The sequence below is a fragment of the Panthera onca genome, chromosome B3, assembly GCF_046562875.1.
Source record: "Panthera onca isolate mPanOnc1 chromosome B3, mPanOnc1 haplotype 2, whole genome shotgun sequence".
Taxonomy (NCBI): Eukaryota; Metazoa; Chordata; class Mammalia; order Carnivora; family Felidae; genus Panthera; species Panthera onca.
In genome coordinates, this window is record NC_138344.1 from 99,079,874 (window position 1) to 99,107,074 (window position 27,201).

The following is a 27,201-nucleotide window of genomic DNA, read 5'->3' on the forward strand; positions in this document are numbered from 1 at the left end:
GGAATTGAATCCTGCCAATAACCATGTGAGGATGTTTCCCCAGTTAGGCCTTTAGAGGAGACCCCAAGCCTACCAGACCCCTTGTTGCAGTTTTGTGAGGATCTTTTTAAGCAGAGGACCAAGCTAAGCCATTCCCAGGCCCTTGACCTATAGATAATAAATGTGTATTGTTTTAAGCTACTGTATTTTGGGAGTAATTTGGTATGCAGCAATAGATAACTAATACACTAAGGGAAGCAACTGATGGGTTTTAAGTTTGTGAGTTCCAGAGAAAATCCCAAATGCAGAGAAGCAAAGATTGAATAGGGACAATTAAAAATGGCAGAAATCAGCAAGAGGGCAGTAATAACAATGAATGGCATTACTCACAAGTTCCCAACATGGAAAAGTAACCAATTTTAACATGATCCCAAAGATAATAAAAGTTTTACAGGACAAATAGAAGTTAAAAGGAAGAGAGAATGATTCTAGACGGGATTAGGGCAAAAACTAACTCAATTAACATTCTGATTAACACTCATCACACCGAGGCTGCAATTAATTTCAACTTGTTAGCTTTAAACCAAAGACCTAAGAAGTTAAATACTTTAAAGGCACGATCTCTGCTGACCTGAGTGGCCGGATGTTTAAATACGCAATTCTACTGACAAGATTTTGCTTCTCCAGGCTGTCTCATCTCTTAAATGTGTTAAATGGAACTGAACGGTAAAGTTCCACAAGGGTGGACAAAACATTATTCCCGCATGAAGAACAGAACCATGAGGAGTTTGTGCACCTCACATCCTGACCCCCATACCTGTGGAGGCTACCCTCTGTGTGTCAAGAGTGTATCTATTACAGATGGAACTCTTGGGCTGGTCAAGTGGGAGAAGCATCTGTGAATTCCAAATCTACCTCATTCTCACTGGGAAGCAGTTGAGCTCTGTCTAAAACTGGGGATATTTTTAGTAGAGAAAAAAACAAACCAGGGCTGAACTGAGCCACAGCTTTGGGTCATTTCAGTATAAACTGTGTTTTTAGGAAAAGCATACAGCAGAACTTCGGTACAACAGAAGTGGAAACATGAAAGAGCCAGTTCAGACAATACCAAATGGCCCAGCACAACGAGGAAGGAGAGGACGGCTGTGCTGCCCTGACACGCGTTCTGTCCAGAACAGACGGCATCAGTGGGCTCGTCCGGGAGCCTCTCCACTGAGAGGGAAGGGAAGAGGAATCAGGAGCAGGAGGAGAAACGAACATCTGGTAAGGAGGCGGGGCGGGCATGTTGTTTCATCTGCTGTGAAGCTCCCAGGGGTCACACGGCTGTTCTAGCCCATCAACAGTGGCCCAGCCAATGCAAGCAGCAGTCTGAAGGGAGGGGGAAACCCTGTGTTCCAGGTTTATAATCCCCACACAGACCCTTTTCCCACCATTCTCTCATTGCCGGTGTCTCATTTTACCCTAACTTTGTGCGCATTACTGACAGCATGAAATGGAGTTTCAATTCCATCATGTCACTGGATATATTTTGAAAACCTTTTGTGGATTATGTAGATTTCTTAAATAATCTCTATATTAAAGTACTACTCATCCCAGTTTCATGAACGTTTATACCCAGAGAATTATACCTAGTTCAGTAACAACCTCAAACATTATTATTATTATTTAACCGAGTTAAATTTTAACAGTTAGTCCTGCATTCCAGTTTAGTGATTTTACAAAATACTGTACCAAGTCTTAACCACCTTAAATGTGGTTAGATTTCTGGGGGGAAAAAAAAGTTTTTGGTATTTATGTATGCATTACTATCCTCTTAAGACAGAGTTCTCTCTCTCCCCACCCCCTCCCCTTCTCTCCAGAGAGAGAGGTGAGAGGGAAAAAATGAGAAAGAATTGCATTGCAATTTAGAGATTACTTAAAATACCCCTTCAACCAGTATCATAAGCAACTCAAAGTTAGGCACAACTGGAAGTGCTAGACTAAGTCACTGACCATAGATGGAAGGATGGAGACTTCCCAACAGGTGAATAGGCTTTCCCGAAGTTCCTCCAGCCTACGCCAGCTCTAAGGAACAGAAGGTTGGCTACGAGCTCGCAGTGGCTTCCTAGTGCTCCGGGAACGTCCCCACCATATGCTCACCAATCTAGCCCAAGGGAAAATACCCTTTGCTCTGCTTTTTGACTCAAAGGACAGCTTTTCTCTTGCTCTTTGGACAATTCCAAGGCTGTGTGAGTCAAGGAAGGGAGAAGTCCTTTTGAGAAAGGTTCCGGTTACGTGGGGATGTTGCATACAAGGCAACTTTCCAGAGTCACTGAGGCTGACGACCCGCAGGTACTCACCAGTACATTGGTGCCCGCTGCCAGTGTAACCAGGCAGGCAGGTGCAGCTGAACGTGCTGCCCCCATGGTAAATGCACCGGGCCTGGTCAGCAGGAGCACAGGAATGACTGCCATCCGCACAGGGGTTGGGAGGTGGGGCGATCACTGAAAAGAGAAGAAGGCAAGGACATCTGAGAGTTCAGACCTGCAAATGGGTGAGACTGCTCCTCCCAGTGTGATACACACACCCATAGCATCAGGACATCTAGGGGCTTAGAAGGCATATAGGTTCTCAGGCCCTATCCCAGAGCCAGTTAATCAGAATCTGACTTTCAACAAGATCCCTGGATGGCTTGTATGCGTATTAAAGTTTGAGAAGTGCTGGTCTGGGTTTGTGGTTAAAACTCTAGACATGAAGATCAGTCATTAAAATAGTCCTTGATAAAGTTTATAACTCACCAGAACTACACACACACACACACACACACACACACACACACACACACACACACACACAGAGTTTCTATGATCACTGCTACTTTTTCATCCCACTGGGTTAAAAAGTGTATTTTCTCTATCATCGTCTGGTTTTACCAATGGGATGAATTTGGGATCCTACTTCCTGTGGATCCACTTTTAGGTCCAAAGGTTTCTTTTTCTTGTTTTTTTACCCTTGAAAGAGTACATTTATTACAGATGGAGTTGTACAGCTGGCCCAGTGGGGCGAGCATCTTTGAATTATAAATCTGTTTCATTTAAATTTGAGAAATATTTTACTTCTGTCCAGAACCAGTGGTATTAGAGGTTCACAGTCTTGTTATATGATTGGGCCAGATACCAAGACACGCAGGAATCCCAACTGGGTGAACACCCTTCAGTAACTCAACACCGAAAGGAAAGCAACATACAAACCCAGGGCTGAACTGGGCCATAGGGTTATTTCAGCGCAAAGTGTTTTCAGAAACCATATGGCAGAGCTTCTGTACGTTAGAGCGGAAACATTAATGAATCAAAGAGCAAGGTTCAGCACTATTTTGGCCAAAAAGAGAAATGGCTTAGCACTCACATATACAAGTGTGGTGGTCGTCTGCAAACTCATAACCACTCCGGCAGTCACAGCTGTAGCTGCCCGGCAAGTTGGTACACACAGAGTTGGGGCCACAATGATGGAAGCCCGTTGCACATTCATTTACATCTAAGAAGAAATAACGACAGAAAAGCGCGGCTTAAATCAAGGGTTCCACAAGTGAAAGGTCTGAAAACTCGATGTTTCCTCACTACTATGAAGCTTCAACAGGACAAATTGTGGACTTAACAGAAGTCCAAAGGTAAGATTTCTAAGCATCAACCAGAATGCATGTTTCAGATTATAATATTTATCTGCAGTCAGTCAAGTGTAAGTCCAAGGGAGAAATATTTCAATATTCTAAGAATTCTTTAGACTTTATTTTTTAAAAAACCACTCAACATTTAAAAGAAAAACACACTAATGACTTTTCTCTTAGAAGTGTAAAGAAATTTCTGTGGATTGTGGGGATATAATAGGGGAAAAAAACAATGTCTGAAACCTGAAGACAACCTGAAAACACATGTTTTAGTAAATATAAGAAAATACTTAATACAGGATTAAAATGACAAAACTTAAGAACTCAAAATATGCAGGAACTACAACAGTTGTCTTCTTTCTCCAATCCCAGCCCCAAACACCCACGTCCAAACTATCCTCTCAAACCTAACCAGAATATGCTTCAGTTTTTAAATAATAGCATTTAGGTTAATAGCTGCTAAACTTGTCTCGTTGATCAGTGGAGATCATAAAAGCAGACGCACCTATCTTCTATAAACACAGGGCTGGAGGACCCCGTGAAAGAACACAGCGCATACCACTTACCCACACAACTCCGTCCATCTCCCTGGTACCCGGAGGCACACTTGCAGGTGTAGTCTACACCTGTCCCTGGATGGCACCGAGCTTTCGTGTCACATGTGTGGCTCCCATCGAAGCAAGGATTCACTGGGGTGGGGGTTGAGTCCACTGCATGAGCAGAGAGGGAATAAACCACACTAGCACAATCTGGTTGTTGTAAAGAGAATGGCACAAAAAGGAGATCAAAGACTCCATGGGACCCAAAAATAAATTCAAAATGGATGAAAGACCTAAAGGTGAGACAGGAAATCATCAGAATCCTAGAGGAGAAAACGGCAACAACCTCTTTGACCTCGGCCACAGCAACTTCTTACTTGACATGTCTCTGAAGACAAGGGAAATAAAAGCAAAAATGAACTATTGGGACCTCATCAAGATAAAAAAACTGCACAGCAAAGGAAACAATCCACAAAACTAAAAGGCAACCAAAGGAATGTAAGAAGATATTTGCAAATGACTTATTGTATAAAGGTTAGTATCAAAATCTATAAAGAACTTACCAAACTCAACACCTGTAAAATAATCCAGTGAAGAAATGGGCAGAAGACATGAATAGACAGTTTTCCAAAGAAGACATCCAGAAGGCTAACAGACACATGAGAAGATACTCAATATTGTTCATCGTCAGGGAAATACAAATCAAAACCACATTGAAACACCACCTCACAGGGGCGCCTGGGTGGCGCAGTCGGTTAAGCGTCCGACTTCAGCCAGGTCACGATCTCGCGGTCCGTGAGTTCGAGCCCCGCGTCAGGCTCTGGGCTGATGGCTCGGAGCCTGGAGCCTGTTTCCGATTCTGTGTCTCCCTCTCTCTCTGCCCCTCCCCCGTTCATGCTCTGTCTCTCTCTGTCCCAAAAATAAATTAAAAAAAAAAAAAACAAAACAAAAAAAAAAAACGTTAAAAAAAAAAAAAAAAGAAACACCACCTCACACTGGTCAGAGTGGCTAAAATTAACAACTCAGGAAACAAAGGATGAAGGTAAGGATGTCAAGAAAGGGGAACCCTCTTGTACTGTTGGTGGGAATGCAAACCGGTGCAGCCACTCTGGAAAACAGTGTGGAGGTTCCTCAAAAAATTAAAAATAGAATTACCCTACAACCCAGCAATAGCACTACTAGGAATTTATCTAAAGGATACAGGAATGCTGATTTGTAGGGACACATTTACCCAATGTTTATAGCAGCACTATCAACAATGGCCAAATTAGGAAAAAGCCCCAATGTCCATCAACTGTTGAATGTATAAAGATGTGATATATATATGTAATGGAATACAACTCAGAGATGAAAAAGAATGAAATCTTGTCATTTGCAACAACGTGGATGGAACCAGAGGGTATTATGCTAAGTGAAATAAGTCAGTCAGAAAAAGATATCATGTGTTTTCACTCATATGTGGAATTTGAGAAACTCAACAGAAGACCATAGGGGAAGGGATGGAAAAATAAGTTACAGAGAGGGAGGGAGGCAAACCATAAGAGACTCTTAAATACAGAGAACAAACTGAGGGTTGATGGGGGGGCGGTTAGAGGGGTGGGGAAAATGGGAGATGGGCATTAAATGGGAGATGGGCACTGAAAAGGGCACTTATTGGGATGAGCACTGGGTGTTGTATGTAAGTGGTAAATCAAGGGAATCTACTCCCAAAGCCAAGGCTACACTGTATACATTGTATGTTAGCTAACTTGACAATAAAAAAAAAAACAAAAAAAAAAGAGAGACAGAGATTCCATGGACTGACTATATCCTCATCTGTTTGGGGGCCCACCAGGTGACCTTACTAAATTATTAATCCCCAAAACTGGGCTGGATTATCCAACCTACAGTTTTAAATTCCAGAATGGCTTCCTCTTCCCTACTCTACAGACACCTAACCTTTTATTACTTACATCAGGCTTGTGTCCAGGGAATAAAAACATCCAAAACATGACCAACTTTTAAAGTGCTTTCACTCTATCACCTCATGTGATTCTCCAAACTTTGTGAGGTTGGCTGTCATCCCCATTCCCTTTGCAGATAAGTGAGTGACATTGGAAAAATTGCCCCAGCTCACAAAGCCAGGAAATGATACAGCAGGAATGCATACCCCCAATTTTTGTCCCTAAAGTGGGCAAGATCTCACTAAAATTCACTATTTTAGAAGTCAAAATTTCATTAATGGGAAATCTTGCTTTTATAAGATTTAGAAGACTAAAGAGGAATGATTTTTGCAGTATTTCCTCTTCAGGATTAACCTTGCCAGAGATCCATCCACCCACTGGGTAGTGAGAACTGTTAACATCTGAGATCTTCCCTAAAGTTTTATTTCTAGACAGAGTAGAGTAGTAATGCTTAGTGAGCACTTATTTGCCAGGCACTGTTCTAAACCCTTTACATATAACATCCCTTTAAATCCTCATGAGTGCACTGTGAAGAAGACATTAATATCTTCATTTTTTTACTACACCATGGAGAGGCCAAGTAACCTGCCCAAGGTCATAAGACAAGGTGCATGGAGTGGGGACAAGAAGCCAGGCAGTCTGTGCTTTCCACCACTTGGCTACAGATACCACTGAAGGAACTTCATAAACTGGGCTCATCTAAGCCAAGGGCACAGAAGTGGTGTTGGAGAGAGCCCCAGACACAAGGAATCCATTAACTCTGGGCACTTCCGTTTACTCCTCTGATTCCTCAGGTGTAAAATGGGAATAAAGACAATGCTTAGATCTGCTAAAACTGAAGAAAATAAAGCAAACCCGACATAATGTACGTGGAAGGCAATTTCGCTCCCCACAGGCAGGCCCGCCCAGTCCCTAGTGACTCTGTTACCCCCTTTTCTTCCTCAGTGGGGCCACTACCCTCAACATGCTTTCAGCTTTATGTCTCAGTTCCTAGAATTAATTCTAATCTTAGATCCAAAAGATTCCAAGAGCTTTATCCAAACCTCCCAGGCTTTACATCAAGCCATCCCTGCTACCAAGAGGGCTTCGTCTAAGTCACAACTGGAGCTTACGCCTTGGACTTCTGCCTGTGCCTGGTCCCTGTCTTGACAGCCAGCTCGGTACACCCCAAGTTCTGCCCGGATCACGACAGCTCCCACTGCTCCAGGGACCAGAACCTTGGCATCGGTAGATACACTGGCAACACCACCTATTTGAACTTCCTGGCACCACCTCCTCCTAGATTCTCTCTCATTTCTCTCTAGCTCACCCACATCTCCCACCCTCCTTACCTCAGGTGGGTGGGCCTTGCCCAAAGTAACTCCTAGTCTAGACTCAAGGTGACACTTGCTGCCGTCACCTGCCTCAGACTGGACCCCCTTGCAGTCCTTCAGGACATCCAGCTACCTCCCTAGGGCTTGCCCACTGTCCACGCTGACTCTTCCAGTTTTCTCAGCCTGGTAGCAGCAGGGATGCCTTGGCTGAGTCTCTGAAAGGACCCGCTGCTTTCTGGTCAATTTCCCCTATCACTTTATAAGAAACACCACTCTGTGTTCTTACAACGCAATATTCTTAGTTCCAAATTATGGCCAAGCAAGTAAATAAAGGAGGGCCATGGGTTTATCCTTGGTCTGCTTCAATGATGTTGGCTGGTGTATGTTACAGAATCTTTGCCAAGAAAAAAAGGACCAACAAATGGCTCCAGCACTTTTTAAACCTGATGAACTTAAGTCTGTCAGCGTGCACCTAGCTCCGCAAATCAAGCAAGATACCCTTGGGTGTCCCTCGTTCTTCCCTCTGGATCTCTTGGTGAATGGGATGGAAGCAGAACGCTGGGGTTATAGGGTAGTACAGACCAAGTCCCTGAGACAGTCCACAGCATGGTTATGGTTAAGAGTAGGGTCATGTCCTCGCTGAAAGCTGAGAGCAAGGCAATTCCTTCTCATTTCTCCATTTTAGGAGAAGATGCTGTATAACGTGCGTGGTCTACCCAGCCAAAGGGGGAAGCGATCTCTGAAATGTTTTAATTTAGAAATACCAATGCTTACCCTTCTCGTTCAGTACTTTCCAGCATCAAATTTGCACTGTGGCACATTCTGGTAAAGATCAGTGAGAATGCATAGACATCAAGAGCTCACCTCCCTGCTAGGCATGAAACAAAACAAAACAAAAACAACACAGTGCAAAAGCTGACTTGCAAACTTGGACGGGAAACAGTGGCCTACCTGAAACCGAGGGGGGCAAAATGTCCATAGTTACGGGACACTGATTTAAAATATACTACACTGACAGGACAGGCTACGTAATTCAGAGCTCAGTGCAAAATGAAAGCATGGGGCCCTGTTCACAAATTAAGAGTTTCAAGAGAACAGCCGCAGAGCTCTCAAACCAAGTGTAGAGCCCTTCTGAGCACAGGCCCTGCTCACTGAACTTGGTTTCCAAAAACACGGCTTAAAAATACATTTCTAAAACCATTTGGCTACTCACTCTCCACGGCTTGTTAGCTTTCTCCTATTATAGCAAGAACAACACTATCTTCCTTACCATGTATTCTATTTTGCCCTCACCCTTTTAAACGGCTTGACTCTCTGACAGGGGATCTGGAACTAATTTACTCATTTAATCAAGAGGAGAAGAGCAGTTTTCCATCAAGGAACAGTCCATTCCGCTTCGCTGCATGGCCCTCTGCCCAGTCTCCTCGACCCACCAGAAGGAGCCCTGAGGTGGGCACAAGGGCAGGAGGCCCAGCGGAGTCCTGCTCGAGGACCCCACGAAGAACAGCCAACCCAGACCTGAAGCTCAAACACTTGGAGGGTGGTTGGGGGCTGCAGCTGGGAAGTGGGCCAGGCCTCAGGCTCTGACTGCTCACCGGGAAGACTGGACGACAGTACCTCCCGAGCCCTGGGAAGCCACAAGTGCCCACATCAGATGGGGCAGCTGCGGGGTGTCCCAGACATTCCAAACAGATCATCATTCCCTCCGGAGAAACGGAACACTTGAGAGGATACTGCTGTGTACTGCAGGGGGGGGGGGAGGTTTTGTCATTTGTTCATTTGTTGTTTTCTCTCCCCCCACCCCATTTTTCTCCTATTCAGGGAGTATAAACAACAGTATTGCAGTTTTCCCCAGGGGTGGGTGAAACGGGGTGCAAACACACACGCCCTCTTGAAATTTGGCCCAAATTATGAGGCAGTCCTGAGGCCAGCGGAGTCCATGTGGAAAAGCCGGGCGAGGTTATGAGACGGGCTCTAGAGCTGGGGCCCAGGATTGGGTCCCAGCTGGACACGTTTTAGTTGTGACGGAGCAAGTTACTTCATGTCTATACCTCAGTCTCTGTAAAACGGGGGATGATGATCCCCCTGTTGGACAGGGGGTTTTGTGGGACTGAGTTCATTTCTGAAAGTACTTATGACAGTGCTTGGAGCCAAGTAAACCGTCCTTTGCTATTATATTGGACTGGCACGGAAGGGAAAAATCACATAAAGTTCTAAAGACAAATTAGCAACTTGGTACCTGTCAGTTTGCTGGCATTCTTTTTGTTACTCTCATCTGGTGTGCCTCTGGGAAAAACACACCCAGAGATTTATCTTTTCACTACGTAATTCTAGAATCTGAGCGGGATTCCACAGCCTGGGAGGCTCTTCCGCTAATCACTGTTCTTACAGACCAGACACTGACACCCAGCAAAGTGCTGAAGGGTGTTTTCCTCAGCTGTTTTTGTTCAACTCTTTTCTTGAGAAATAGGCAATCATCTTTTCCCTTGTGGGATGTCCATCTCTCTAAAATCAACTGACGTTTTCATGCTGTTAAAAAAACCTTTGCGTTCCCAATGCCTGTACTCCCAAGCACGTTTCCTAAAACCAAACCACCCACACACCCACACCAACAAACTCGGGATTCTCATTTCAAGTCACCTCCACATCCTCGAAGAGTCCAGCCCTCCTGCCTTCATCTCGTTATCGTATTGCTGAAGTGATGCTCATGAGCCTGAGGAGGCTTACGGAGCCCTCCTCTCCATTGCTGAGTCACAGAATCACCTCTGGAGGGGAGTCTGGCCTCAACAGTATCGATACAGAGAAAAACATGCGAGACCCTCTCTTTACTCCTTAGGTACGCCTTGCATTCTAGGGGAAAACACTAGCTATTGGCTTTCAGAACTAAAATGTCCCTTTCATCTGACAATTTCCTATCTGTTAGGGTTCCTGGACTTTGCAGGTTCACCCTCTGGCTCACCAAAAAAAAAAAAAAAAAAAAAAAAAAAAAAAATTTTTTAATCGACAGACTTTTTTTTTTTAAAGAACAGTTTTAGGTTTACAGAAAAATTGAGCAGAAAGTAAAGGTTCCATAGCGTCGCACCCCCCAATATGCAGTTCATGAACTTCTTATATTAGTGTGATACAGTCATTGTAACAATAAGCCAATACTGATATTATGACCTAAAGTCTACAGTTTATTAGGGCTTACTCTTTGTGTCATGCAGTTCTATAGGTTTGGGCAAATGTATAATGACATCTGTTCATCATCATAGAAGCATACAGAGTAGTAGTTTCACTGCCCTAAAAATCCCCTGTGCTCTCCCTGGTCACCTCCCCCTGAACTCCTGGCAACCACTGACTTTTATTCTCTATAGTTTCATTTTTTCCTAGACTATTACATGCAGTTGACCCTTGAACAATTTCCTGATCCCCTGCAGAGCTGAAAAATCTGCATATAACTTTTGACTCCCCCAAAGCTAACAGCTTACTGTTGACCAAAAGCCTTACCAATAAGGAAATATCTGATACATATTTTATATATTATATACTGTATTCTTAATAATAAATTTAAGCCAGAGAAAAGAAAAAATTAAGAAAATCCTAAGAGAGCACCAAAAACAAGAAGATACCTAGGAATAAACCTAACCAAAGAGGTAAAAAATCTGTACTCCAAAAACTATAGAACATTTATGAAAGAAACTGAAGAGTACACAAAGAAATGGAAAAACATTCCATGCTCATGGACTGGAAGCACGAACATTGTTAAAATGTCTATACTACCCAAAGCAACCCACACATTTAATGCAATCCTTATAAAAATACTAATAGCATTTTTTACAGAGCTAGAACAAACAATGCTAAAATTTGCATGGAACCACAAAAGACCCCAGATAGCCAAAGCAATCCTAAAAAAGAAAAAAAATGCTGGAGGCATCACAAACCCGGATTTCAAGCTACTTTACAAAGCTGTAGTCATCAAGACAGTATGATACTGGCACAAAAACAGACACATAGGTCAATGGAACAGAACAGAAAACCCAGAAATGGACATAGAACTATATGGTCAACTAATCTTCAACAAAGCAAGAAAGAATATCCAATGGAAAAAAGACAGTCTCTTCAACAAATGGTGTTGGGAAAACTGGATGGCAACATGAAGAATGAAATTAGACCACTTTCTTACACCATACACAAAAATAAATTCAACATGGATGAAAGGCCTAAATGTGAGACAGGAAACCATCAAAATCCTAGAGGAGAACACAGGCAGCAACCTCTTTGACCTCGGCCAGAGCAACTTCTTACTAGACACGTTTCTGGAGGCAGGGAAACAAAAGCAAATATAAACTATGGAACTTCATCAAGATAAAATGCTTCTTCACAGTGAAGGAAACAATCAACAAAACTAAAATGCAGCCTACGGAATGGGGAGAAAAATATTTGCTAATGACATACCTGACAAAGGGTTAGTATCCAAAATCTATAAAGAACTTACCCAACTCAATACCCAAAAAGACTAATAATCTAGCTAAGAAATGGGCAGAAGACATGGATAGACACTTTTCCAAAGAAGACAATCAGATGGCTAACAGACACATGAAAAGATGCTCAACATCACCCATCACCTGGGAAATGAAAGTCAAAAAAAAATGAGATACACCTGTCAGAATGGCTAAAATGAACACAAGAAACAACAGGTGTTGGCAAGGATGCAGAGAAAGGGGAACCCTCTTGCATTGCCGGTGTGAATGCACACTGGTGCAGCCACTCTACAGAACAGTATGGACCGTCCTCAAAAAGCTAAAATAGAACTACCCTAGGACACTGCAATTCCACTACTAGGAATTTACCCAAGGGATACAAAAATACAGATCTGAAGGGGTACATGCAACCCACTGTGGAGCTAAAGTATGTTATGCTAAGTGAAATAAGTCAGTCAGAAAAAGATAAATACCATACGATTTCACTCACATGTGGAATTTAACAACAACAACAACAACAACAACAAAACAGATGAGCATATGGGGAGAAAAAAAGAGGGAAACAAACCATAGGAAACTCTTAACGATAGAGAACAAATTGAGGGTCAATGGAAGGGGGTGGGTGGGAGATGAGCTAAAGGGATGACAGAAATTAAGGAGGGCACCTGTGATGAGCACTGGGGGTTGTATGAAGGGATGAATCACTGAATTCTACTCCTGAAACCAATACTGCACTGTATGTTAACTAACTAGAATTTAAATAAAAGTTAAAAAAAAGAAAATCATAAGAGAAAATACATTTACAGTACTGTATAAAAAAAAGCCACATATAAGTAAACCACCCAGTTCAAACCTGTGTTGTTCAAGGGTTAACTGTAGTTGGAATCACACAGATGTAGCCTTTTCAGGCTTTCTTTCACTTAGCAATATGTACTTAAGGTTCCTCATGCCCTTTAGTGCCTTAGTAAGCCTAGAACATTCTTATCTGCACGTTTACCAAGCTTCACAGGTGTGGTTAATTCCAACTCAAGTTTGAGAAACACGGCTTTTTTTTTGTTTAGTTTTTTTGTTTTTTTTGTTTTGTTTTTTTATTTTTACCCTACTATTTTTTTTTTCAGTGAAGACATAACTCACATACCATATAATTCATGCATATAAAGAACACAGATTTTTTTAGTATATTTACAGTTATGCAACTATCACCACAATCAAGTTTAACACATTTTAATACCCACCCGCAAATGACACTTGTACTCTGGTCATCCACTCCCTATCCTCTTATGCCCCAGCCCTAGGCAACCACTGATCTACTCTCTTCGCAGATTTGCCTCTTTGGGATATTTCATATAAATAGAATCAAACAGTAGGTTGCCCTTTGTGACTAGTTACCCTCACAAGTCAGCATGTTTTCAAAATTCATTCATATTGTAACATGTGTCAGTACTTCATTTCCTTTTTATGTCTTGATCATATTCCACTGTATGCATTAGGACATTTTAAAAATCCACTCCTCAATCGATGGACATCTGGGTTTTTTCTACCTTTTGGCTATTCTGAATAATGCTTCTATGAATATTCATGTACAAGTTTTTATGGGGACATAAGTTTTCTTTTCTCTTGGTTATAGAGCTTTGAGTGGTGGGGCACCTGGGTGGCTCAGTCAGTAGAGCGTCCGACTTCGGCTCAGGTTGTGATCTCGTGGTTTGTGGGTTCAAGCCCCACGTCGGGCTCTGTGCTGACAGTTCAGAGACTGGAGCCTGCTTCAGATTCTGTGTCTCCTTCTCTCTCTGCCCCACTCCCCACTTGCACTCTGTTTCTCAAAAATGAATAAACGTCAAAAAAAAATTACAAAAAAAAGACAATTGCTCAAGTGGTAACTTTAACTTTGAAAAACTACTGGATTGTTTCCCATAGTAAGGACCATTTTACACTCCCACTAGCAGTGTATGAGGGTTTCAATTTTTCCACAACTTCACCAACACTTATGTTTTTTTAATATAGCAATCCACATGCATGTAAAGTAGTATCATTATGGCTTTGACTGTATTTGCATTTTCCTGATGACTAATGATATTGAGCATCTTTTCATGTGCCTACTGGGTAGTTTGTGTATCTTCTGAGAAATGTTCCATCCAAATTTTTTATATTATTTCTTTTTATTGTGTTTGTGAGAGTTCTTCATATATTCTAGATACAAGCCTCTTATTAAATATATGATTTTCAAACATTTTATACCTTTCTGTGGGTTGTATGTTCACTTTGTTGGTAATAACCTCTGAAGCACAAGTTTTTAATTTTGATGACACCCAATTTTTTCTTGATTGCCTACGCTTTCAGTATCATATATGAAGAAGCTATTGCTGGGGTGCCTGGGTGGCTCAGTTGGTTGGGTGTCCAGCTTCAGCTCAGGTCATGATCTCATACTTTGTGAGTTCGAACCCCACATCAGGCTCTGCTGTCAGTGTGGAGCCTGCTTTGGATCCTCTGTCCCCCTCTCTCTCTGCCCCTCCCTGCTCCCAAAAATAAACATTAAAAAAAAGCAGCAGCTATTGCCAAATTCAGAGTCATAAAAATTTGCCCCTTTATTTTTTCTAAAGTGTAGCTAAATTACATGAAGGTCTATGACCCATTTTTGGTTAATTTTTGTGTATGATGGAAGACAGGGGTCCATAATCATTTTTAGCATGCATATATCCCAACTTTCCCAGAACCACTTGTTAAAAAAACTACTCTCTCTCCTCAATGAATTGTTTTGGCAATCTTGTCAAAATCAATTGATTGTAGATGTGAGTGTTTATTTCTGGACTCTCACTTCTATTCCACTGATCTTTATACCCATCCTTGTGCCAGGACTACATGGTCCTGATTAAAGTGGCAATCCTCCAATCGTTCTTTTTCAATTTTGTTTTGGCTATTCTGGGATCCTTAAATTTCCATCAATTGTAGAATCAGTTTCTCAGTTTTTGCAGAAAGACCAGCTGATAGCTGATAGGATTGTGTTGAATCTATGCTAGGAAGCACTGCTACGCTAATAAGTCTTCTGAGTCATAAAGATGCCATTAGGTCTAATTTTCTATTTATTTAGGTCTAATTTTTTTTTTCAAAACTGCTTTATAGGTTTCAATGTAGAAGTGTTACACTTAAAAAATTTTTTTATTCCTAAATATTTTGGGAACAGAATTGTTTTTAAAGTTTCCTTTTCAATTTGCTCACTGTTACTATACAGAAATAGAAGACTGATATACAAAAATTATATCCTTTGACTTTGCTGAACACATTAGTTCTAATAGTTTAATGAATTAGACTTTCTACATATTAAGATCACATCACAGAACAGAGATCGTTATTTTCTTGCCTAATTGCCCTGGCTAAAACTTCTGATGCAGTGCTGAGTAGAAGTGACAGGAACAGACATCTTCAGAGTGAAACCATCCAGGCTTTCCTCATGGGGTACGATTCAACTTGTGTTTTTCTCTCTTTTTGTTCTTCCAGGCACTGGCTCTTTGTCTTACCTTGATTTGATTTGATTTGATTTGATTTGATTTGATTTGATGAAATCCAGCTCACCCTTTGAGTTCTAGCTAAAATGTCCCTTTTTGGGTACTTCTTCCCTACACTTCCAGACTAGGTTCATAGTGCCATGCTCTTATCAGTATTATAAATACCTGTCAGCATCAGTCCCCCTCCTAACTTGGCCTCACCTTGTTCACCGATGTCTCCCCAGCAGAGACTGGCACACACATGGGGTGTGTGCTTGGCACACCAAGCAGCCTCACATATTGTGCTCTATTCCTTAGTTTGGTAGGAACGCTGTTCTACAAGTTCCATTTCTACCTCTGTCTCCACCTCAAAGACAAGCCCCTGCTTTACGCATCCTTACGCCCAGCACCTAACACAGAGCCTGGTACTCAGTAACCCTTAGTAACCTCCGTGAATCATTCTGAGGCTACCCAAAAAGGAATTTTTAAAAGCTGGATGCGATTTTTTGCCAAAACAACAGAGGGAAACATACCTTCAACTGGGCCAAGCTGATTGGTCACAGCAAATCTAAGTACTCCTTCCCCATCAGTGTACAAGGCAAAGACCCGGTCCACATTCAGCTGCTGGGTTTTGGGGATGGCCCGGTGTCTGGGGGCGTGCCTGCATGCCTGGTAAGTGATGTTCTGGTAGATGCGGTAGGACAGTGTTTGGTTGATGGCACCGAGGATGAGTGAGTAGTCTCTGGAACTTGTGGAGGTCACAGCTGCAACAGATATTATTCAGCCAAACCGGTCAATTTTGAAGATACCAGAGATTTTCATGTGGGGTAGATTTTTCTGTACAGTTTTTCATCTAATTCCTGGAGGGTGTTCCCTTGGGAAGTTCCTGAGTTAATATGGAAAACCTGCCCGACAGGGGCGCGTGGGTGGCGCAGTCGGTTAAGCGTCCGACTTCAGCCAGGTCACGATCTCGCGGTCCGTGAGTTCAAGCCCCGCGTCAGGCTCTGGGCTGATGGCTCGGAGCCTGGAGCCTGTTTCCGATTCTGTGTCTCCCTCTCTCTCTCTGCCCCTCCCCCGTTCATGCTCTGTCTCTCTCTGTCCCAAAAATAAATAAAAAACGTTGAAAAAAAAAATTAAAAAAAAAAAAAAAAAGAAAACCTGCCCGACAATTCCAGGAATGTGAGTAGACGCAAAGCCAATGTGCAGAGGAGGAGGGACAATCACTGCCATCATTACTAGCAAAGAATAAATTCTGCCACAATGTGCCAGCCACACCAGGTGCTCTACAAGCACTGCCTTGTTAGTACCTCACCCCAGCAGGGTGGCCTCTGCGATCACGGGCAGGGGGACTTGCAGAGGTGAAGAGGTAGCCTATCACATACCAGCCTTGTGTATGTGATAGAGCTGGAACTGGGACACGAGGCAGCCCGACTCTCTACCCCAAGTTTTCATGTTCAAGATTGCACAGAGGTGACAGCTTCCAACTTAAGTCCGAAGGGTTCTGGACAAAGGGAAGGGACGTTCTTTCAATCTGAATGTGGAGTTGGAAGCCCGCACCAGTGTTCTGGCCATCAGCTGTTCTGTGCACGATCTGGGTTTCTCCTGCCCATTCTCCTCTGTTCACCCTCTGCCCAGCTTCCAACACTCACAACACAGAAGCAGGAAAGGCACGGCTCGAAGCAAACTGCTGTGCCGCAGGACGACTGCTGTGACTACGCCAGCGTCTTGCATTCAGGTGGTTTTACAGAACTCAGCACAATTTACACATAACAACCACGGAAGGTAGAGAGAAAAGGCATTCTTCTGCTCATTCTCAAGATGAGAAAATAGGCGCTTAGGTGGCAAGTGACCTTAGCCCTCAGCTAGTTTAAACTACAAGTCCATGATGTGAATTCCTATCCTCTGACTCCAAACCTAGCATTAGTTGTACAACACTGTGTAACACCTCATTTTAAAACGGGCTGAAACAATGTTACAGGACAAGTAAAAATTCCAACATTCAATATTTGTCCGTGGCCCAGAGAGCACAGGCGGTTAAAAACGGTATATAATTATACAACCCTAACCCACCCCCAGAGACAAGGTTACCATTGATTCCATTATTATTTGAAAGTACTGGGATAGCAATGTTGGTATTCATTTGTGTAGCAGCCAACACTCCTCTCACTTATACTACATATTTAGTAAGAGCACTAAAATGATACTGAGCTCCTTTTATGTACCCCACACCATTCTAAGGACATCCCACATAAAAACTCATCCTCACAACTATCTTGGGAGATATGCACTCTCCCCATTTTATAGATGTCAAAACGGGTTACACATACCTGAGTCCGTGTAGTGGTAAAGCTCCTTGTAGGGCGCTATGTGGGCTGTGAAATTTGCTGGGATGTAAGGCACCTGGCCTTGAATGTTGGTCTTAATGCTCAGATAGTTCTCTGGGTCAAGTCCCTCGGCAGTTTGAGTGATGCGAACCCTCTCTTCCCCCGGATAGAAAATAACTTCCATGTCATGGGTAAAGGCGGCACCTGGAGAGGAAGAAAGACTTCAGCACGGAGCTAAGAAGGGGTGTCGCGTCTTCCAGTAACGATCACCGCTGTGCACTTCCTCATTCCTACTGCTGTTGGAGACGGCCCCTACAGAGATCATCTGATGTCCAAGACTAAGTACCATCAGCTGCCGATTTCGTCAGTTCCCCCAAGTTTCTACTAAACAGTGTGGTTTCATCCTGCCTCATTTCACGCTGCTTCTCTTTGTAACAGCTTGTTTTCCGTAAGAAGCTACTAGGAACATCCTGACCTTTCTCTTTCTGAGGTTGCCAGACTTAGTAGAAAAACAAGCAAAAAAACTTAGGACACCCAGTTAAATTTGAATTTCAGATAATTAATATGTTTTTAGTATAATACGTCTTCTACAATATTTAGGGCATACTTTTACTAAGTTATTCACATAATTCATTGTTCACCTGAAATTCAAATGTGACGGAATATACTCCACCTACTTGTAACTCCAAACCTTGATGGAAAACAAGATAGCTCTGGAGGTGCGGGAAGAACTTTTCTCTCAGCACTTGATCTGTGATAAATCCAGTAGGAAACCGGCCTTTTCAGGTTGGGAGGAAAGAGCTAAGAAAAGATCCTCTACACCACCTAAGGTGGTCCTTAGACCAGCATTTGCGTCTCCTGGAAGCTTGCTAGGAAAACAGAATCACAGACCCCAGCTCAGGCCCACAGAGCCAGAATCTACCTTTTCACAAGGGCTACAGGTGATCTGTGTGCAGGTTAGAGTGTGAGAGGCAATCACCGGTCGGTACCATTATAGGTCAGAGTCACGGGGGTGGGAGAGGAGGAAGCTTACTCACGAGCAAACTCCTCTCCAGATGCCCTGTAATCACCATTTGTGCATCTCTATTTGTCAGATCTGTGTGTAACAACTCAAGTAAACACAACCTAACAAGCTTGAAGCAATTCTGGTGAAAGGACATAAATGGTCCAAATGGAATCATCCCATTTCTCAGGATGACTTGGAGAACATGTGGAAGAAAACAGTCCCGTGAGACCAAACCAGGCCCAGCTACACACCTGTAGAAAACTGAGCAAACAGATCCTCTTTCACAGAATAAAAACCAAAGCATGGTGGCCAGGAGCCATCAGCCCCCTCAAAGGGCACTGCTGCTCACCTGTGAGACGGAAGCCATTCTCCCAGCCTGGTTTTTCTAATGCAAAGAGCCAGCCAAATAGGCCTCCGATTGGCGTGAGCGGGAGAAGGGCTTGGGCCGCGGGCTGTGGGATGTGGCTGATGGCCGTGTAGGCTCTGCCGTCATTGCCCACGATGTAAGCATGTAGGTCCACGTCAGTGAAGTGGACGGGCGTGTGGCCCACGCGGAGGTGGCCACTCACTTTCCCGTTGACTCGATGCGGTACCCCTGAAAGACAGCAGATCCGGTCAACTGTGACCACGGTCCAGGTTGGGGATGGGTACCCAGAAAGTAATTCCGCTCACAATTCCCAAAACTCAGTCTTTTAGCCATTTTCATGATTCCTAACCAACCAATTATCCATCTAAGTACAAAACAGACCTGTCTTCGATTTATTTTCTCCCATCCACTCTCCCATCCACTCTGACTCTAATGAGCTGGCAAAAAGGAGGAAAGATTTCTGGCTAATCCTCAAATTGGGAAATCAGCCCAAATGCGCTCATTTCTCTCGATCAAGCACCTGCAAGTTGCCGGTGCTTTGATTCAGGCAGTCGGAGATTCGAGGTCCATAAGCAGAGTCACAGTGGCGGCTGGAAACAAGCAAGTGGCAAAAATCTGCACAGAGCAGCCCCCAGCCCCGTCAAGCCAGCATCTCTTACCTTCTGGCAGACAGTGCTTCCCATTTCCGTAAAACCTGGACTGGCAGTGGCAGCAAAAGCCAGTTGTGTAGTCAGTGCAGAAGGCGTGTGGGGAGCACTGTCCATGGTTGCGTTCGCAGGTTTCCTTGTCGGCAGCATTATACGTGAAGACTGGAAAGTCAAAACAAATTCGCATTACAAGGACTAAGTGATTCCAGCATCGTTCCTGCCAAGCTTCATCGTGGACACCACATCTGCTCCATAAAATCAGTTTAGCTTATAATAAACAAATGGGTTTTTGATGTTTAAGAGACAGGAACAACATTCAACCCAGGGGAATTAACTTGCTTTGTCTTCTGGCAAGAAGTACCACGGACTGCTCCCATCTGGGCTCACCGCAAAGCTGGTGAACTCCGGGGAGGCCGCAGCACTGTGGGGTGAGCGCAGAACACAAAAGCCAACCAGTAAGTACGCGTGAGGCCGAACTGTACAAAACTGCCATTTTGTGGGTCTAAAATGGTCAAATAGCAGCAATTTTATGTGACTCAACCTGAGAGTAACGACCTGGAGAGAGAGGAAGACTGAAAAGAGAAATAACAAATGTGGTCTTAGGTCCAAGCACTCTTTGCTTCTAGGGGATCCTGTACCTAAAGAGAATACCCTGCAGCTTGTCTCATCTGCCCAGAGAGGTAGGTTTTCTTCTGATAGAGAAGGGCCTTAAAGAACACACCCACCCCTAAGAAGAATGTATGGAGAGGAAGGGAGGAGGGGGAAGGAAAGGATTCAGCTGTTAAATGCCCTGTGCCTTTGTGGGGTTTCTGGTGGTGGCTATGGCACAAGCGAGATTGCTATGCAGTAGGAGAGAGGGGGTCACGATTACAGCTCTTCTAGGAAACCACAGTGGACCAGTAGTGGCTCCTTCCATCTTCCACTTATTCTGCCCATTAAAAAAAAAGGGCCATCAGGGGCACCTGGGTGGCTCAGTCGGTTAAGCTTCCCACTCTTGGTTTCGGCTCACGTCATCATCTCATGGTTTGAGTTCGAGCCCCACGTCGAGCTCTGCGTTGGCAGTGCAGAGCCTGTTTGGGATTCTCTCTCTCTCCCTCTCGGTCCCTCCCCCCCACGCCCCCTCAAAATAAATAAATGTTAAAAAAAAAAAAGTGAGAGAGAAACAAAGGAATTGGAGCAGATTCCATTTCCATATAGGAAATGGCCAAGAGAGTGGGGTGTGGTTGGTGGGGGGGAGCTAATAGAGAAGAGAGGGCTCCCTCCAGACACCAGGGATGATGTTAAGCCCGAGCATGGCCACCAGGAGGCAAAGTGGTTGCGCACACCTGGCCTTCACATGGGGCGGGAGGGTTAGGAGTTGGGTGGAGACTCGGGGAGCGCTGACAAGCAGAGACAGCACAGAACTCCAGCGCTAGACTCTGCTGCTGTGGGGTGCCAGCTCCGGAGGAAGACGGATTCCCTACTCCTAGGCAAACCTAGGTGGCAGCTGTGCTCCAGAACTAGGTCTGAGAAGGAGGAAACTGAAGGGTAAGGAAAAAATGGAAAGATTAACATGTGCACACTACTCCAGGGAAGAAGAGCAAACAAAGAAACCGAAGGAGGGGAGATGTACCCCAGGTAAGTAAACATAGCCAGGCAGAGACTTGTATCCACAGGTAAAAAGAGAGCAAAGTTACCATTTAAATAGCCATTCCTCTATGGCAGATACCACTCTATGTACTTTTTTTTTTAATTTTTTTTTTTTTTAACGTTTATTTGTTTTTGAGACGGAGAGAGACAGAGCATGAACAGGGGAGGGGCAGAGAGAGAGGGAGACACAGAATCTGAAACAGGCTCCAGGCTCTGAGCTGTCAGCACAAAGCCCGATGTGGGGCTCAAACTCACGGACTGTGAGATCATGACCTGAGCCGAAGTCGGACGCTTAACCAACCAAGCCACCCAGGCACCCCATCTATGTACTTTATTAACATCTTCAATTTGCACAAAAGCAGGGACTGTTTTGATAACTGCTCTGCAGATAAACAAGCTAAAGATTAAAGTGAATTTCCTGAAGTCACACAGGCCATAGGACTTGAACCCTGGAGGTCTGGCCCCAGCTGGACTGCAGTGAAAGCCAAGTACATAGGCCATGAGAGCTGGGTTAAGGATCTGATCAGCTGCTTGGGGTTGATCAGCCTAGGCTTCAGCAAGTAAGATTTGAGGCACATGTTATAAATCAGGCCTGATGGAAGGAGAGCTGGGATGATCCGGACGGGATTACGGTGTGTTGTGGGAAAGAGCACAGGTAAGAGCAGCGGCAGTGGCAGGAGCATTAACTTCTGGGCCGTACTTGACCTCTGCTTACAGACTCTTGAGAAAGCAGCAGGCTGAGGGTTGGCAGGGCAGGTGACTGGACTCAAGTGAAATATCTGGGAACATGGTGAAAATGCAGTCAGTGACTCAAGACTTGGTATTTAGGGCCTTGATGACACAGATGAGAAATTCCAGTTTGATAAACATAGACATTTAGGCATAATCCTGAACAGGGTTTTTTTTTGACTAGGACAGGGGCATAGAACTCACAACCCCCTCCAACCTCCCCTCTCCCCACCCCGCCCCAAAATCTAGATTGGGCATTATAGAGGCTGCTGTGAAGAAAACGATGTCATCACCGTCCATTGATTTAAGAAGTTAGGACCCAGTTTGAGTAAAACAAAAAGGAACTTGTCAGCCTGGGTTTCTCTGGCTCCAAAGGTGACAGCTAAGTGTAAAGAAGCAGTGTCTGGAGGGACTGGCACACTGGCAAGTGCTCAGGGCACGGCTGCCATCAGGACTCTCCTCTGGAACAAGGTGGGAGGGACACGGGGTGGGGGGGAACGGCAGGAGGAAGCCAACCTCTAGAACTCAACCTTGACTGTGGCTCAGGTGGCTCTGGGCAAACCACAGAAATGCTCTCTAAAATCAGGGTGACACCCCTTCTTACACCTCCATTGCCGGAAATCACATTTTTTCCTGAACGTACTTCAGAGGACCAAGGTAGAAAAGCAATGTGACACAGGTCTAAAGAGTCGTCATATTCAGGTTAAATCGGGTAAAAATAAAACCAAACCCTAAACAGTGTTCTCCCGGATTAAAGAAAAAGCGGGTCTGTCTTGTATTCCCTCTCTTTCTCTGGTGAAGACTTGTTCTGGCACCCAATCCCTCTTACAAGAGCGGGTCATCACACAGGGAGAGATGGGATGCAGGAGGACTGGAGATTTGGAGAGCTGAGGTTCATTAAACTAAAAAGCAAGGCGCAGGCATGGCTTTCCTATGGGTAAAAGGAGAGGTGCTCAGCAATGCAGCCAGCAACTTACAAAGGCAACTGTGCAAAAGTTTAACCAGACTGGCACACTGACTGCATTTTTCTTTTCTTTTTTTTTTTTTTTTTTAACGTTTATTTATTTTTGAGACAGAGCATGAACGGGGGAGGGTCAGAGAGACAGGGAGACACAGAATCTGAAACAGGCTCCAGGCTCTGAGCAGTCAGCACAGAGCCCGACGCGGGGCTCGAACCCACAAGCTGTGAGATCATGACCTGAGCCGAAGTCGGACGCTCAACCGACTGAGCCACCCAGGCGCCCCTTTCTTTTTTTTTTTAAGCTGATTTGTGAGTGCAAGTGGGGGAGGGGGAGGGGGCACCAGCTCTGAGATCATGACCCAAGCGAGACATCAGCAGATATTAAGAGTCGAATGCTTAACTCACTGAGCCTCTCAGGCGCCCCCCAGACTTCATTTTTCTAAAAATAACAATAATAATAATAATAATAATAATAATGGGTAGGGTCCCATAAAAGGCCATTATGAGACAAACTATAATTAGAACGGGTTATTGGTAAACTGGTTCAGGGATATTTGTATGCAGTTTTTTTGGAGACTATTGCATTCACAGGATGGAGGTTATTGGGCCACAAATAGAAGCTCAGCCTTCCAGCCCCGTGACAGCTGCACAGGGAAAGAGGTGGAGTTCGCTCCCAAAAGGAGCAAACACAGGCTCCCCTTAGGATCCCTTGGTATGCCTGCCGTCACACAGGCGTGCACACAGATCCACACACTTGATACAATATCAGCTTGTCAGGCGAAAGGTAAAGACATGCCTGTTGCGCTTTTTTTTTCATTTATTAATTCAACAAATAATGTGAGCACTCACTATGGGCCTGGCTCTGATCTAGGAATTAAGGATACAGCAGACAAACACGCCGTCCTGAAGCTTACATTCTTCTAGGCAGCACTGAACAAACAGCTCAAATACTTAGTACAGAGATGGTTGTTACGAGCTGTGCAGAATCTTAAGTCGGGGAAGGTCAAGAGGGCTGGGAGTGGGGGTGCGGACTTTGCTCTTTTAAACATCAGGATCAAGGAGGACCTTGGGGGAAGGTGACCTCTGGACAGAGGCCTGGAGGCAGGAGCACTGCAGGCAGGACACAAGGGGCACGTGGGAGGAACAGGGGCAGTGAGAGAAGGCCGGGGAGGTACTGGCCAGTTGTCAAAGGGCCCGCATAGGAAGGAGCTGAGCTTTAGTCTGAGTGAGAAGGGGAGCCACTCGGGCATCCTGAGCAGGAGAGTGACAAGATCTGACCTGCCATACTTCAGGAACGAGCCAATGGTTGTGTGCCCTGGCAGCTGGAAGATCTGGTGGAGAGAAGGGCGCAAACACGGAGTGTTTTGAAGATGGGGCCGACGGGGTTTGCTGATGGGTTGGAGCGCAGAAAGGGAGAAGAAATGGGGAGAAGGTGAGAGGAAAGACAGAAGCCCACGGTGACGTTCACACCTTGGTGAGCTGCCATCCCTGAGACAGGGAGACTGTGGAAGGGCAGGTTTGCGAGGGATCCGTTCCAGCAACAGCTGGGAGGCATCGAGGAAGCTCTTTCCCCCTCCGACAGGACCCTCAGAGGGCACCATTCAACCACTCAGAAGGAGAGCTGTCTTTCTCCATGGATTGTGGGGAACCACTGCATCAGAATCACCTGAACCACTCCCCAGGTGGTTCTTGTGCCCACTGAAGATGACCTTCAGGCCATTTGTAAACTTTCCATTTCTGAGCTCGAGGATGCTCATTAGCATAGTTAATGAATTTCAGCTGACAGCAGCTCCTGGGGGTGGTGGGATTTCAGGCAATGCCCTCCTATTGATTCCTGGCCAGGTAAGCAGCAGGACTCAGTGCTTACTGCCAGCTTGGGCCCAGATCCACCAGCCCAGAGGCTAAATCCCCTCCCTGATGAAGAGGCAGAACTGGACCTAGAAATAGGCTCTGACATGCAGCTATCTATCCAAGGCAAGAAAAGCCAGACTTCTGGCCCATGTGCCTTCTCAAATTTCTATGAGAATTGCAGATACATCCAAAGATGCTGAGCTGCTTGAAAGTATAGAATCAACGTCTGAATCCCAGCTGGATGAGATGTGCCATGAGTGTATCCCAAAACAAGTGACAATTTTCTTTAGTGATCATTTATATATGCCTCTTTACATCAGAGTTTTGAATGTATTTTCATCCATTTCTTCCTATTCTGGGGAAGAGATATTGTTTCCATTTTACAGATGAGAAACTGAGGCCCATGGAGGTGATATGATCTTCTGGCTCTAAATCCTATGTTCTTTCCATTACTTTGGAATCACCAGGGGACCTAGTTTAAAAATGCAGATTCTGGCTCAGAAGGTGGAGGAAGGGTGTGGAAATTGGCATTTTAAGCAAGGGCCCCAGATGAATCAGACACTAGGTGACTAGAGACCACACTTGGAGAAATCATCTTCCATGGCTGCTTCTCTCCTGTATTTACCCACAGGCTGTCTTCCAGCCTGTGGGCTGGTCCCCTCCTGGGACCCACTCTCTGCCTGGGCGCACCTGTCACAGAGAGTCAAAAACGTTAGAGACAAGTCGGCTGGCTTGTGCCCGGCACAGCAGGAGGGCAGAGGCCAGCCAGGTTTGAATGTGCTCAGTTTACAAAGGCTTTGTTAACATGAGGGCTTTCAAATCTCATTTGTTTTTCCCCTTTAAGGCTTTTTCACTCTTCTCAGATCCTTCATGGAAAGAAAAGTGGGGTGGGGATACATAAGAGAAGGAAAGGCACCTGCCAAAGTTCCTGAGATTCGTCTTCATCGGGAGTTCTTCACAAAAATGGAAAACTTCTCTAAAAAAAAAAAAGAAAATTGAAAATAAGGGTGCCTTGTTGGCTCTGTTGGTTAAGCATCTGACTCTTGATTTCAGCTCAGGTCTTGATCTCAAGGTCATGAGTTCAAGCCTTGTGCTAGGCCCCGCACTAGGCTCCCTGCTGGGCGTGAAGCCTAAATTTAAAAAAAAAAAAAAAGGAAACCTTCTCTGCTCTAGATTTGATCTGTCCTTCAGTCTTCATTCTGCCGGCAGCACGTAAGCGCTGGTCTTCAGCCTTGGTCCTGCCCTCCTTCCCTAAGGGCTCTGGCCCAGCCACGTGAAAGGTGGCAGGCGGCTGGCTCCAGGCAGGTAGGACACAGAGGGGAAGGAGGACTTCCGGCAGGAAGCTGCCCCTGGCACCTGGAGTGACTTTGTTTTTGTTTGTTGTTTTTTTTTTTTTTTTTTACTTTCAACAGCTTTTACTGCTCAAGAAAAGGACCCACATTTTCACTGCAGGAAAGATCTTCCTAAGTTTCCCTGCCTTGTAGAATGATTGACTAGTAAGAAAAACCACATCCAACTCTGTAATGAAAAACAGTGGTATAGGGGCACCTAGGTGGCTCAGTCAGTTGGGCGTCCGGCTGGGCTCAGGTCATGATCTTGCAGCTCATGAGTTAGGCCTGGAGTCTGCTTCAGGTTCTGTGTCTCCCTCTCTCTCTGCCCCTCTCTCGCTTGTGCTCTGCCTCTCTCTCAAAAATAAACATTAAAACAAAACAAAACAGTGGTATACTTTTCCCTCCAGTTTTCAGTTTGTTTTCTTCTGGGGTGTGTGTGCGTGTGTGTGTGTGTGTGTGTGTGTATGTGATGCCATTGGGCACATAGTTATTAGGAGTCGAGGCGTGGGGGTCGGTATGGGCAGTGGTTTACATCCACTGTCATGTCACCAGCAGGCTCTCCCATGCAGGGGTCTCCACAGGTATGGGAAGCCTTCGTGCTCACAGACCCTCAGCAACCTGGACGTGTCCCTGGGAGAGATGCTGGAGGGGGAGGCAGAGCCTGCTCTGATTCATCCCAGGGTGGAAGCTGCGTGAGTAACACATTCCTGCAGCCTTTCCCAAAGCCAAAAGGAGGGTTGGACTAGAAGCCACAGGGAAATCCCTGTGGTACCCTGGGCTTTCCCGGCTCGACTGTCATGTAAGTGGGGACACCAGGATCCCACGGTGGAGTACGGATGGCTGAGGTTTCATCATGCAGACTGAGGTTAGATGAAGGTGCTCACAGCACCACCCCAGCAGGTACAGGAACACCTAAGAGCTCTGTAAGTCGTCATGCCCACTACCCACCTCACAGTCAGTCCTGGTCCTGGTCCTGGTCCTGGTCAGCCGTAGTCCT

General features: G+C 44.9%; 1 protein-coding gene across 1 annotated transcript in view; it reads right to left on the bottom strand.

Annotated features, from left to right (window-relative positions):
• The window catches only part of NID2 (nidogen 2), a 67,524-nt gene that overhangs the window by 17,758 nt on the left and 22,565 nt on the right, over positions 1–27,201 (bottom strand). The window contains exons 5-11 of the mRNA XM_078448250.2: positions 19,716–19,865; positions 19,039–19,284; positions 17,687–17,887; positions 15,893–16,123; positions 4,189–4,332; positions 3,364–3,492; positions 2,319–2,462 (exon numbers count right to left, since the gene is read on the bottom strand). Of these exons, the coding sequence (XP_078304376.2) occupies positions 2,319–2,462; positions 3,364–3,492; positions 4,189–4,332; positions 15,893–16,123; positions 17,687–17,887; positions 19,039–19,284; positions 19,716–19,865 (1,245 nt within the window). The remainder of the gene's footprint in view (positions 1–2,318; positions 2,463–3,363; positions 3,493–4,188; positions 4,333–15,892; positions 16,124–17,686; positions 17,888–19,038; positions 19,285–19,715; positions 19,866–27,201) is intronic.